Source organism: Nothoprocta perdicaria, unplaced genomic scaffold (assembly GCF_003342845.1).
Source record: "Nothoprocta perdicaria isolate Ctin4 unplaced genomic scaffold, notPer1 scaffold_13, whole genome shotgun sequence".
Lineage (NCBI taxonomy): Eukaryota > Metazoa > Chordata > Aves > Tinamiformes > Tinamidae > Nothoprocta > Nothoprocta perdicaria.
The window spans coordinates 2,294,835-2,308,198 of NW_020454427.1; the positions used below are offsets into that span (position 1 = coordinate 2,294,835).

The following is a 13,364-nucleotide window of genomic DNA, read 5'->3' on the forward strand; positions in this document are numbered from 1 at the left end:
GAGCGGGGCCCGCCAGGCCGCGCGCCCGGCGCGGGGCTGCTGCCGCAGCCGCTGCCGCGGGGACGTGTCCCAAACGTTACCGTGTGCCCGGCTCGGGGCCACATCCCTGCTGTGCAGGGGGTTAAATGTGTCGCTCCTAACTCCTGTCTTTCTTTCCTCCTGCCTTAGATGAAAATGAGGTGGAGAGGGCCGAAGACGACAAGGCTAGGTGTGTATCTTCACGAGCAGAAATTCTGTGGCGCGTTGCATCGATAACGTGCTTTTCCCAGCTGCCGGCAAGTCTGTAGCACCCAAACACCCACACTGGGCTCCCCAGAAATCCCTCTAGACAGTGTGTTTGGCTTTTCTGTGGTCTGGCTTTTCTGTGAAACTATTTTACCTGAGAGGTTGGGTTGCTTGAATATGAAGGTTGCTTTTGGCTTTAGCTATATAGACATCCGTATCTCTTCATTGAAGTGCGAACAGAACTTTTTATTTTTGCAGTTACTGTGCATTGAATTCTCAGTTATGATCCATAATTGTCCTGATCCAGAACTTCATTTGTGCTGGATGGTTTACATAGTAMGAATAAAAGGCAGCGTGTTCCCAGAGGACCTCCAACTTAGTTACAGAAGGAAGAATACAAGGAAGCAGAGAGGCCTGGACAGTTTGATGTGCACTTCCYATAAGACCTTTGCTCGACTTCTCCTTTTTTGTTTATTTGATAGGTAATTTAGTAAGGGAGCCTTTGAAGGAAAGGCAGAAGAAACTCTGAAAATGTTGTGGGGAATATTAGACATTAGGAGCTGTGTGAGAGACACCACAAAGATGTGACTCTGAAAAAACAGCAAGGTTGGAGTTGATGGAGGTTTGTATCAAGGCCWGCCTGGAAGCAGGAGTCAGCTTGTCAATACGGAGTAAGAGAAATATTCTCATAGTTTCTCAGATGTTGAGCAACTATGGAAGTTTTTGATAGTAAAGATAGTTAAATAAAGTGGTAAGGCATTATAAGAGGGCAGATATTTTCTGTAAGTTCTGCCAGCTGACTGCAAGGGTTTTTCAGTGGGATCTTAYGTTAAACCACCCTTGATGGACTGTTTGTCCATAAACTCCATAAAGCTGCTGTTTTCAACTATTCAACTCTTGCGGGAGCAGTGTGTTGTAGCAGTAATGGCTTCCACCACTTAGTTAYCTGGGACATCAATTTGAAGCTACCTGTTAAAGGCAATTATTTGTTTCCAGTCAGTTTTTGTATGAAACAGCAAATCTTGTTTCCTTTTTACCTTTTCTATGTCATTTGTGGTCTTGTAGACTTCTGTCCCATTCACCATGAATCATAGACTGTCCAGGCCAAGGAATTGCAGTCTGTTTGTTCCTTTTGCTCCTCACTTGGAAACTGTTCCGTATCAGTTGATTCTTTGTGCTCAATTACTTGTTTTTCTGTTTTTCTTTGGCCTGGCACCTTTTGTCAGTGATGCTGTCATGTAAGAACATTTTTTGTCTGGCAGTCAAAAGGATCTGTAAAAAACAGTGGTGTTTTACTCTCTCCTGGTCAATGCTGTCCTGCAGTCTAGCTTGGCTGATGATCCCTGTTGTCTGCCTTAATAAGTAGTACTTAAGGACTAAAARGGCAGCAGATTACAGCTTACCTTTCTTACAGGTTGTGTTTGGAACTCAGAAAGCAGGATGACACTTACCCTGCTAAAAACTGAGGTCTCTGGCCTCTTGGTTTTGGCCTTCTTCATGTGTAGACAATGTGAAGTTCTGCTCAGGTTCTGTAACTAGACTGTCATTTTACTGGTTGGTAAAGTGGTTGAGTTTAGAGGTAACACTTGTGAATCGTAATGTTGGCAGAATCAGATGGGATCAAAATGCTTCTTCAGGTTACAGTTCCTATATAATAGTGTTTGGAGATTGCTGGCCCCATTCAGAGTCAGAAACAACCCCAAAAAACCTCTGTGGCAGAATATTGGTTTGAGATGGCTCCCTACTTWCCCTGCTGCCTGTGATGCAACGTTCTACCCGTTAGTGCAAGCCTGGAAGTATTGCTGTGTAAGAAACAGCACTAGGTGCCAGTCCTGCAAGCCAGCTCATTTGGATTCATTCCACAAAGCTGTTAATCTCAGACAAACCAGCAGTAGTTCTAAAATCTAGATGCTTTTCAGTCTACAGTTAAAATATAATCAAATTTATCATTCAGTTGTTCTATTTGGTAAAGAACACTTTGCAATGCAAATAAAGACATTTTGGTTCAGTACTGCTTTGCTTCCAGGTATATAAAGGCTTTTTCCATTTTATCTTTGAAGAGTGTCAGTCTACAAGAAAAATAAAAGCTCAGTTATTCTCATTTCAGAGCTTATAAGAGATTTCAGTTTGCTTTTGCATTCATTGTAGAATTGCTTTCCAATTCTGCAAGAAGTATTCTACAAGCATCCAGGTAGGGTGATTTGTGTTAATTAAATGCTATACTGCTAATATAGTTATTCTATAAAAAAAAAATCAGAAGAAAGAGAAAGGTAGTTGGAACTTTGGCTATTTTCTGGAGTAAAGTAGCAATAATCTTTCATATGTTACATAGGTAACTATTTTAACTTGTTCTTGTTTGTTTTTAAGCATTCCACCTCCACCTGGGACTGAAGAGGAAGCTGCAGAAAATGGCATTGTGAAAACGGTAGTTTTAAACGTATTTTTAAAATGCTATTTTAATAATCACCATTCAAGTAAGATACAGAATTGTATTTATATATTGCTATATGCCTTTAACTTTTTTTTTTCTTACAGGTGTTTGATACTATTGATAGCAACTAGAAACTGTAGAAGCTGTTAGATTAGGAAATGAAATTTCCAGCTGCAGTTCAGTGTTTCAAACTGAGTTTTAGAAAATAAATGCACAGTACTTCTAGTTTCTGTGGGGAAAACCTTCAAGCCAGCAGTCTTCTTCCAAAGATATCTTTTAGAAAATGAATCTCTTCTCTATTTTTCCTTACTGATAGGAAAAGAAAATCTTTTTTTGACTGCTTTTCTGTTTTGAACATTAGAAACAGTAAACATGTGCAGAACTGTGTGAAAAATATGAATCAAAAGGTGAATAATGAGCCTTTTAAAGTCAGCATAATAAATTTGTTTTGTAAGTTTTCACTAGTCAGATTGATGAAAGGACCAAGAAATGAGATTGACAGTTCATATGTTGATAAGAGAMCTCAGCTTAAGGCTATTGTCTAAAAAACTTGTACTTTCATTTCGGTGGAAGATTAGTTAGTTCATATTTTGCAAGTGTTGCCTTACTATTGCCAAATACGCGATCATTAAATATTTATGCAAGTTGCAAGGCCCCCTCACCCCCCGCCATTGATTTTTATTGCTGTGTAAATGTATTATTGTCATGTAAATTATATTTGCTCTTTTTATTTTGTCTTCTTGTTTTTGTTATGTAAACTTTTAAGATCTGGCTTTAAAAGTTTTATTGTTATGTAGATTATAGTAATGTTGCATAGCRAAGGTGAACCGTACTCCATTTTTTTCTCTTCCATGCAACTGCTTGTTTTTGTCTAATTTGTATACCAGGCTAGTTAGAAGCTGTAAATAGTAGGGGCTATAACTCAGCTACACTTGGGTAACTGCAGTCCACCTGGAAAGAAACACCCTGGCTTTGCTAGGTTCAGCATTGAGCTGAAGGGTTCCACTAGTGTTTGGATGAGGCTAAGCTGTTTGGTAAAGTTCACCTCCACATAGGTCTTGATGAAATTCCTCACCAAAGTGTTTTAAGAAAGCTAAGCAGCTGCAGGCTAAGAGGGAATGTCCTGCACAGGTGATTCATGTCCAAAGGATAGAAAGTTGAAGTTAAGTTTTTGCAGAGGAACACGACTGCAGGTGTACTTCCTTCTCTGGACCCCTGTGCTGTTTAACGTGTTCATAAATTACTTGGCAGAGGGGTAAGTTGTGGGATCACAAGTTTTCTACTGATGCCAAGTTATATGAGAGAGTAAGGACATATGTGTAGATGSCTGGTTAATAAATAGTTTTTAGAAATTCAGTGCATAAAAAAGGTGTTCATGGGAACAGCAACAGCTTTATATTTAAGACAAAGCTTCCCAAGTTGATTTTCTGTCAAAGGTTCCCAYAGTGGGAATTTTGTCTGGAATATTTTTCTGCTGTAGGTAAGTGACTGCCCTTTGTCTGAGCAGTGACTTTTTTCTTTTTCGCAGAAGGTGACAGAGAACGAGAATGACAGTGATAGTGATAGTGATGATGATGAAGATGATGTTCAAGTCACCATAGGGGAYATTAAAACGGGAGCTTCTCAGTATGGGTAAGTTATTTGCAAACATTAACTGAGGGAGCACTTAGGATTACACATAGACATTAATTCTGGCTTTCAGTAGTTGTCAATAAATTAGAAACATGGAGAATAATTTATGTATATTTTAATCAATTTAGCAAAATGTTTTTAGGTAAGAGTGACTTGAAAAAAAAGCAAGAAATGAAATGAGTTGTGAGAGCTGTATATGTTTKTAAGTTACACTTTTTGTATCTTGAGAAATAAATGCATTGAAGAAAATGCAGGGTTGAGAGCTGTCTTTTTTATTAGAGAATTGATTGTATAATATTTTAGGGTCATTTTTGACAGTAATATTTTGGTGTGAATTGTAGAGTGGCAAGCACAGAAAACATTAAAAACATTGGTCCTTGGTCCTGTTTGTGGTGGGTACAATTTTAACAAGTAGAAGTTTTAAGTTCTTAATGCTGTTATYGGATAAGGGCTTAATGTTCTTCAGGATGAAGCCACGAGATCCTAGAGATAATTTTTCGAGGTCATGCTACAGGCATTTGCATTGTACAAGAAATTTTTGCTGTTATTTGCTCTGTATTCTTTTTGTTGGTAGAGTTTCCTTTGCACTTAATGACTCKGAAGAGCATTTATTTCAGCAAAAAATATGAAAGATAGTCTTTCATTACGTGGAAGTTTTCTAACAGAAGTTGTTTGCTTGTTCATGTTGGCAATTTTTATGCTTTCAAAAATGGAGTATTCCATGACTTAATTCTGTATATGCTGCAGGTATGTCTGACTCATGTATGTTGTATTTTTAACTTTAGAAATCAGGTAATTTTACTTGTTTTTGAAACGTATAATATTTCTGAACTTACAGGATTTCATATCTTAAAGTAGCTGTGTGAAAGGTATAATATCAAAAATGGCCTTAATACTTTAGATGCTTTAAGAACACAAGTTCTTAGAAGTGTTTGTGCTTGGGGGCTTTTTTTTTTTTCTTTTTTTTTTTTTTTTCTTGAGCAAATCATACAGAAAGTTACTGGAAGGGCACTCTTCTAAAACAACCTTAACATTACTATTTGTTTTAACTTCATTTAATTTCAATTTAACAAAATTCTAGGTAGGATTAAATTATTTTTYATTTAGTCATCAATCACTTAAAAAAGCACATTGATTTTACTTTTAAAAAACTATATACAAATAGAGTTTGGCAGATCATTAGGAGAGGTGTTTTGTGTCCGTTTTGTTCTCCTGCAGCACAGTCACAAATGAAAAATGGAACTCTATGAGGGGCTGTACTGTAAGCTGTATATTTCCTTCTAGTTGCATGGAAATGTTATTTTGTAACTTTTAAAGGGGCTAAATTACCTTAGTGCCTTGACTCCTGTTTGGATTTTTATAAATAATATTTTCTTGGTCCAATTTGAATTATCCTTGCTCTTTCAGAAAGTGAAATGTGTATCCAGTTTATTGAGGCCTTTTCTACCTTTTTNTTTTTTTTTTTTTTTTTTTTTGTACAAGCCTTTTTTCCACCACCCACCACCACTATTGGACAAAAACATAAGTGTTTGCTAAAAATATGTTGAAACAGACAAACTTCTGGTCACTTAAGAGGAATGCCTATATTTTCCCCTTTTGTACAGATTAAATGGATTAATTATGAAAACAGGAAAGGTTTTGAAACAAGAAAGCAGAGAAGGGCGAGAAAGGTTACTAATTAAACTATTTTCAGTTTGCTTTTACCCTGTTCCCTAGACTGTCATCTGTATCCCTAAATGAACTTCGTTTTTCCTTTCTTTCTTCCTCTGGTTCTGTCCACTCTTGTTTCTATCAAGGCCTTTATGCTTTCAACTCAGGAGGAGTGACTGGGACTTGCTTCACAACTGTTTTAGTTGGAGAAGTTGCTACTGAGCATGGAAAGGTACACTCTCTTGCTCCTAGGCTAATCTCTTTACTTCTGCAGTGTTACCAGCTTGGAAAGATAGAGATTCCAGATGGTCGTTGAACCTGGATCCAGTTTGTTTCTGGATCTAGCTAACTCTTGTTTTGTTAAGTTTGCTTTTTCTTTTGTCTTAAGAGTTTTCTCTGACTAATTCAGTTCTGTTAATTTCTTTAAGCTATGGAGCGGCGCCTGTGAATCTCAATATTAAGGCAGGAGGGCGAGTTTATGGATCTTCTGGTAAGAGAATTTTACACACTACTATGAGTAAAAATGCAAGCAAATCAGTAACATGAAACATAGGCCACACTTATGCAGATGTGCGTAGTCTGTCATTATAGCTGCCAAAAAGTTTTGGTGTGATGATATTGATTTAGATAAATACAAAATCACTGCTTCTCTTAAGCTATTGAATGTTCATTGCATTGTTTTTGTTAAATGGTTCTAAAACCTGGGTACTTTCTTTTTTTTTTTTTTTGCCTTGAGAGGCATGATTTACCACTCAAAATGAAAACAAGTGATTGAGTTGTTTAAAAGGCACCTGTCTCTTATGGTTTTTTGGTTAGATATGGTTATCTATAAAAACCTGAATGAAAAGTGATTTTGATATTTGGTGTTAGTAAACATCAAATGGTGAAACTTGGTGTTACAAGTGTTGGAAAAAGCAAAATGCAGTGACCAGCATGTAGACAGCTCTGCCTTGGTGGCAAAGGGAAGCTTCATGGCTCACCAGCAACTGAGTCATTCTTTGAATGTGCCGGAGGCTTAGTTCTTACATTGACTTCTTAGGTAAATCTGTGCATAGGGACTTAAAAGTATTGAGGATGCAATAGCAGCTGAAAAAGCTGTTACAGCTGCTAAATAACAGCTGAAAGAAACACCTGTGTGATGTGCGTTTTCCTGCCAAAGGTTTGTGTTTAAGAGGAGGAGACAGATATTACGATGTTTTTTTCTTAGACATACCAGATTGTTTTGGATAAAGGAACTAGTTCTGCCTTTGAAAAGTTCTTTCTTTTTTTTTTTTGTTTTTCCAAATGTTGCAACTGTTAAAACTAACTTTAGTAGAGAGAGAAGGCTCTAACTTTCTAACTTACCTTTACAGGAGCAAAAGTTAAAGGGGTGGATCTAGATGCGCCAGGAAGTATTAATGGTGTTCCACTTCTCGAAGTAGATCTAGATTCTTTTGAAGATAAACCTTGGAGAAAGCCAGGTAATGCTTTGGTTAACGTTATCATATGTTAATTCAGTATTCCACCGAATTCAGTATTCTTCTAATAATTCTCATGTACTATGTATGGAATTTACTTACCCTATAGATAGAAGATACTGTCCAATATTACAGAAAGCAGATAAGTTACTTGATGCCTTTGTGCTGCAGAGTGTTGGTCAACATCACACGCATGCATGTCAGCGAAAAGCAATTGCAAGATTTGTCCTCCTTAAATCCATGTATTTCCTGAACTCTGCTTAAAAAAATKTTTTTCTGAAAATATTATTGCCATTGATCTACCCTATATGACAGAATGACAGAGGATAAAGCATAAACCAGTCTGCTTAAGTGATTTGACTAGACTTCTCTTAAGACCAGTATATTTGTTTTATTATATATTTTTATTTTTAGCGGTAGCTCTTACTGCTCTGAGTAGTTTGTTCCAGTATTTATATATTGTTTTGGTGATGCAAAGGGTGTCTACAAAGACCGGAGGCAGAAAAACTATTGATAATTGGTGTTTGGATTGTTTGGTATTTGCAATATATCCTGTATATCTTGAGTACTAGGAGGCTTCAAATGAAGCTGTGAACAKTTAAATGCAGCACAAGCAAGAAGGAGTGATTCTTCTGCATGATTTTGTTATCTGCTCATGCTCAGAAGGATTGTCATATATTGTGCTGTTCTGTAGGTGTCTGCTCTTGATCTCTGATACAGGATGCTAGRCTCGAGATGCTTTTGTACTCTCTGTATTCTTTTGGTCTTAGCCATGAGCATATGAGACATGCATTTCAGCRGTGCATCTTTTGGACCAATGTTAATCTGATTTGATGCTAACATAGGAATAAAATGGAAGATAGAAAAGAGGATTTTTATAACATCCAAAAAACTTACATTCTAATACATTCTGTTTAAAGGGGCTGATCTCTCTGATTATTTCAACTATGGCTTCAATGAAGATACCTGGAAAGCTTACTGTGAAAAACAGAAGAGAATACGAATGGGTCTTGAAATTTTACCAGTTACCTCAACCACAAATAAAATTACGGTAAGTGATACAACTTTGGTGATATTCCACAAGCTTTTCCCCTCCTCGTGTTAGTTGCTTGTGTGTGGTGAGCTTGTTGTGCCCACGGCTGTGCATTTGTTGGAGTTGGCACCTGATTCCTCCCCAACCCAAGCCCGGAATGGCCCTGGGTTGCTTCAGTGGCATTTGGTGTGGGTAGTGGCACAGAGTAGCTGCAACTAGGTTGTATCTCCACCATTCCTCAGAATGTGGCCCAGCAATTCAGGCTTGCGTGGTATCTTAATGGGCAATGTGTTATTTAACTTAGGCCGAAGACAATGCTATGGAAGTAAGACCAAGTGCAGAGGTTCTCGATGGCAGATACCATCTTTTTAAGGTGAATTTTAGTAAACTTTTGTTGGTTGCTCTCATTTTTTGTCAAGTATTGCTTCCCATACCACCACAGACTGATAGAAGAACAGTTGAAATGGATGTAGCCATTATTCCAAACTCTCATCTTGCATCCGTGACTGTCTGTGTACGTTACAAAGTGCTGATTAAAAAGTGTTGCTTTGCTTGTCATCTGTTTGCAAACGTGTCAGTTAGTGGCCTGGTGTGCTGACGTTTTTCTAAGTGACACTAAYTTTGCTTTCTCTTACGATTTATTTGTGGTTGCAGTGCATTTGTTTGTCCAGAATTGGTGCGGATGGGCAGGGAAAGCTTTTGTAGGTTATGGCATTGTTCRTTTCTCCTGTGGCCTTTGTAGCTTGTTCTTTGCTTTTGTTTTGTAACACTTATCCGTGGCAACTCTTGAGATTTGAAAAAATCAATCGTTCATTTTCTTGATTGTCTGGAATTAGATGGAAATACACCAAGTGTATATATAATATCTTTTCCATGAGGGAATGTTGATTTGCGCAAAGCAAGAACAGAAGTTCCCAGGGCTTTTTCCATTCCTCCTTTTTCATAGTAGTAGTGTTAAGGCGAAGCTGGACAGTAGGAGTTATGATTTCCCATTGTAGCTGGTCACTATGAGCTCAGATTTTTCTCATCTCTGATCCTAATGGAAGAAGGATGAGTATTCCAAACAAATACTTCCTCTCTTGCTGTCTCTTCATTGATGCTGGCAGGGGTGGTGGGGTTCTAGTGATGCATCAATACATATGTTATTTGGAAGTTTCAGTGTGTCATCTATTCTACAAATGAAGGGGAAGGGTGCACACATAAGAGGCATATTTTATAATTCTTTAATAAATTTCTCAACTCTTCAGAAATACTAAAAGTCATACATTTTTTACATGGTATGTTTAGATTGGTCATCTATGACTGGCAAGACTTTGCTTTGTCTCCTGCATTTTTTCAATTACTTATTAATCAATAGAGATTTTACAGATTTTTCAGAAAGATCCTTTTAAAAAAATCTTATTTTAAATATTAAATATCTTTCTTAAGGATGCTAAAGTTAAATAATTTTTTTTAAAGAGTCTTAACTATGTATGTGCAGTTGATCTCCTTCCCATATCCACAGGAGATTCTTGTGGTTCTCAGCAAGGTTCTGCACAAGCTGAATCATTCGCTTGCCTGTGAGATTCCAGATCGGAGCCCATATAATGTTACAGCACGATCAAGCTAGCTGGGTTCTCATATACTAGTTCACATGTATTGCTGTTTGTGGAGCTCTTGGATATCACAGATAACAAAACATGCTACTTAAATGAGAATTGCTTTTATCACTTTGTAAAAAGTGTTCTTTATACAGTTAAATAATTGTTTCTTTTCAGTTTGACATGGTGGGATTTGAGCTGTCTTACTGACCATTGCATTTTTAGCTATTTACTTCTTATTTTTTTTCTAACTCTTTCTAACTTGGATGACACTTTTCTAGAAATGCACTCTGAAGAGTGATATGTAGTTATTTGGCTAGCACAGTGACAGTCTTTAAAAAATAAGTGCATTCTGGATTGTTTTTAATATTAAATCATGTAAGTAGTTTTTATTGCATGTATAATGTGCTGCTGGAATCAAACAGAACTTGAAATATTTGCCCCAACAAGTCTTGAAAGCTGTAGTAATACGTCTCTGGAATTTTGCAGTACTTCAGAAACTGCAGTATGTTTTTAAAGTAKCCAATCTGAACTAATGGAAAATCTTGTCAAGTTTTCATAATGTAGACTATGATCTGTTTCTACTATGACTCAAAAATTAAGTGGTTTTTATGGTCGCTAAGGCAGATGGAGAATGGGTTCATGTACTTGTTTTGTGATTTGCAGCCAGGTAGCAGATGTGTTCAACCTTTCTGTGGCTTAGATTTTGAATATTTTTGAATAATTTTGCTGCTTTTAAAAATAAGATGTAATGTTGTACATACAGGAGGCTCTAGAAGAGAAACAAATTGGTGCTCTTGTTCAGTGTCCAAATCAAATTATTTGAAAGTATTATTATTGTCTAATCTTCTTCAGTAAATTGCCCTTTCATAGATTGCTTCTTATATAAACTCAAGCAATATTTAAGTTATATATTTAAATATGTATATTTAAGTAACATACGTTATGAAATACGGGGCTTTATTAACTGTGCAAGTGACAGTTTTTTTTTTTTTTAATCTGATTAAAATTGGACTTGCTGTCTTTTGTATTGGCAATGTGCTATGTTGAGTGTTGGGCTTACAATGCTTCTGAGATAAAACTAATGATAAAACATTATTTTGAAGGTACAGCAGGGCAGAACTGGAAATTTGGAGAAAGAGTTGCTGGTGCAGGCGACCAAAGCTGATTTCACATCTCCTCCTGCCTTATTCAAATCAGGAATTCCAACAAACAGGTCAGTTAGTTGTAACTTAGGACCAAAAGACTTTTTTTATATTGTTGTCTCTATCTGTTTGAAGTTCTTTATTTTTATAGGAAAGAACAAACTATGTTTGGAAAGAACAAACTAAGAACAAAACAAATCACATGGTGCCATGTGATCTATGAAGAATTAGATTGGCCAACAAAGTGTCTATAGCTGGTGTCTATCCCCATCTCTAGATGTTAGAGATGTCACCTGGTGCTCCGTTTGCACAGGAACATACGCCTTTCTTTGAATCTCAGACTCTTCTGACAGAGGATGTAGTGAAGTCCTTGCTACATTCTCAGGGAAAAAGAGAATTTGTTGACTTCAAGACATGACTGAAAATTCCTGGACTCATCTATCATTGAAGAAATTGAATCTTTTGGCATCCATTCGGAACAGTAGCTGAGATACTATTATAAAACATTGTAAATAATTGTAGTCGGAGATATTTTTTCTTAGACTTAGGCTATTGGATTCCAGAGGTCTGAATTTTTTTAGGATGGCATGTTAGACAGATTGTCACCTCTGGAAAATCTAGTTGATTCTTGAGACTGTAAAGTCTACTGAGTTTTTTCAGGCTGCATTGAGGTTGAGGTATTTGAGCAATTGGGATCAGAGCTATTTGTCTGGCAGAACTTGGAGCTGGTCCCAACTTCCAGCTGCTCTACTTGCTCTCTGTAGTACTGTACTTGGTAGTCCACCAGGAACAAAAATTTGGGAACTCCTCTTCTGAAAGCTAGAGATCTCTTTTTTCCCTTGAGTTTCCCTTGAGTTTCTCTTGTCTTCAACACTTTCCGCAGTCCTCCTTTCATTTGGTTAAGGTAATAATTACCAATAGCATTGGTAAATATTACCGCTTTTCTCCACTATTTCCTTTACTAGTACAACACAGATGTGTGACCGTTTTTTCTGATCCCTTAGTAAGGTAATTCTATACGTCCATTTCTCATGCAGTTGACCTAAACAAATCTTGCTTTTTAACCTCGTTCAGAAATGTGGGTCATAAAGCAGGCAGATTTTGTTTGATCTGTGTCAAAATTAATAGAGATATAAGTTCTCTATACAGCTAGGTTTCTGGGGTTCATTTGGTTTCGGTCTGCAAACAAAAATGTTTCCCATACTTCTGGYTCTGTCTTCAAATGGTAATTCTGTAGTATCACAAATGCCCAGTGTTCATTTTTTTAGATGCCATTCAGATCCTTGAACATCGTTTTTCTGCTCTGGCACTTGCAATCCTTTTTTATTTTCCATATGTTGTTAGGTGATCAAATTATTGAAGATTTTGAGAGCCAGATTATACTTCAAATTTTAATGATTCTATCTAATATTTTCCCATGGCACCATGTCTTTGTTCTCAGTGATAAGGGGAGAAAAAATCACCTCAGATTCTTCCCCAAAATAATAATTTTAGAGGTTTGGGTAGCAATGCAGCAGTTGACTGTGTGGCATAGATCTCAGATGCTCTTTGGGGCCTAAAGGTGCCTCCTTTATGCCCGTATGTGTGTACGTGGATGTGAATTAAGAGTTTTACAGTAGGAACTTTTGCAATGACACGAGCATAAGCTTTACAGATGCACAGAGAGGGAACTAAAGGGGAATACTTCAAGACTTCAAATTTCCCCTTTAACGGCAACGTGGACTGCAAGCATTGTGAACTGTATTGTTGAAAATCTAAAAGCTAGATCGTGTTTTTCTGAATAGCTTGCCTTTCTTCAAAGCAAAATGAAATAAAGTTGTGTGGACCTTCAGACAGAGCCATCTAGACAAGAGWCTGGAATCTGATAATTCACATTCAAGGACTGCCTGATGCATTTGCTTTCTGCAGYGCTACTGGTTTCTTTTTTTTCCTTGAGCTCTTCTTAGTTTTATTTATTTGTGTTTTAGTAATTGTTAGTAAAGTACTGTACAGTTCCTGTATTCAATTTGCTTTGGTTTGATTCCTGTCATCTACGCTTTGGCATTATCTATTAAGAAAAGAATTATGGCACTTTGCTGCCTTTTTTTTTTTTTTTTTTTTTTAAGGAGACGACGACAGCCGAGATCGACGGCCAAGAATTCTTCAGGTTTTTTCGTTTGCTTTTTAAAGGCAGTGCTCGCTTTGCACCAGAAAGTGGGAACAAGGTCTATG

The 13,364-nt window shown here is 37.1% G+C and overlaps 1 protein-coding gene across 1 annotated transcript in view; it reads left to right on the top strand.

Annotated features, from left to right (window-relative positions):
- Nucleotides 1-140: 140 nt before the first annotated feature.
- FIP1L1 (factor interacting with PAPOLA and CPSF1) overlaps nucleotides 141-13,364 on the top strand; it is a gene marked incomplete at its 5' end in the record, with an annotated part of 30,945 nt that continues 17,721 nt past the window's right edge. Inside the window, 7 exons of the mRNA XM_026033630.1 lie at nucleotides 141-208; nucleotides 2,593-2,650; nucleotides 4,185-4,288; nucleotides 6,367-6,428; nucleotides 7,291-7,398; nucleotides 8,316-8,446; nucleotides 11,115-11,224. Coding sequence (XP_025889415.1) covers nucleotides 141-208; nucleotides 2,593-2,650; nucleotides 4,185-4,288; nucleotides 6,367-6,428; nucleotides 7,291-7,398; nucleotides 8,316-8,446; nucleotides 11,115-11,224 — 641 coding nt within the window. The remainder of the gene's footprint in view (nucleotides 209-2,592; nucleotides 2,651-4,184; nucleotides 4,289-6,366; nucleotides 6,429-7,290; nucleotides 7,399-8,315; nucleotides 8,447-11,114; nucleotides 11,225-13,364) is intronic.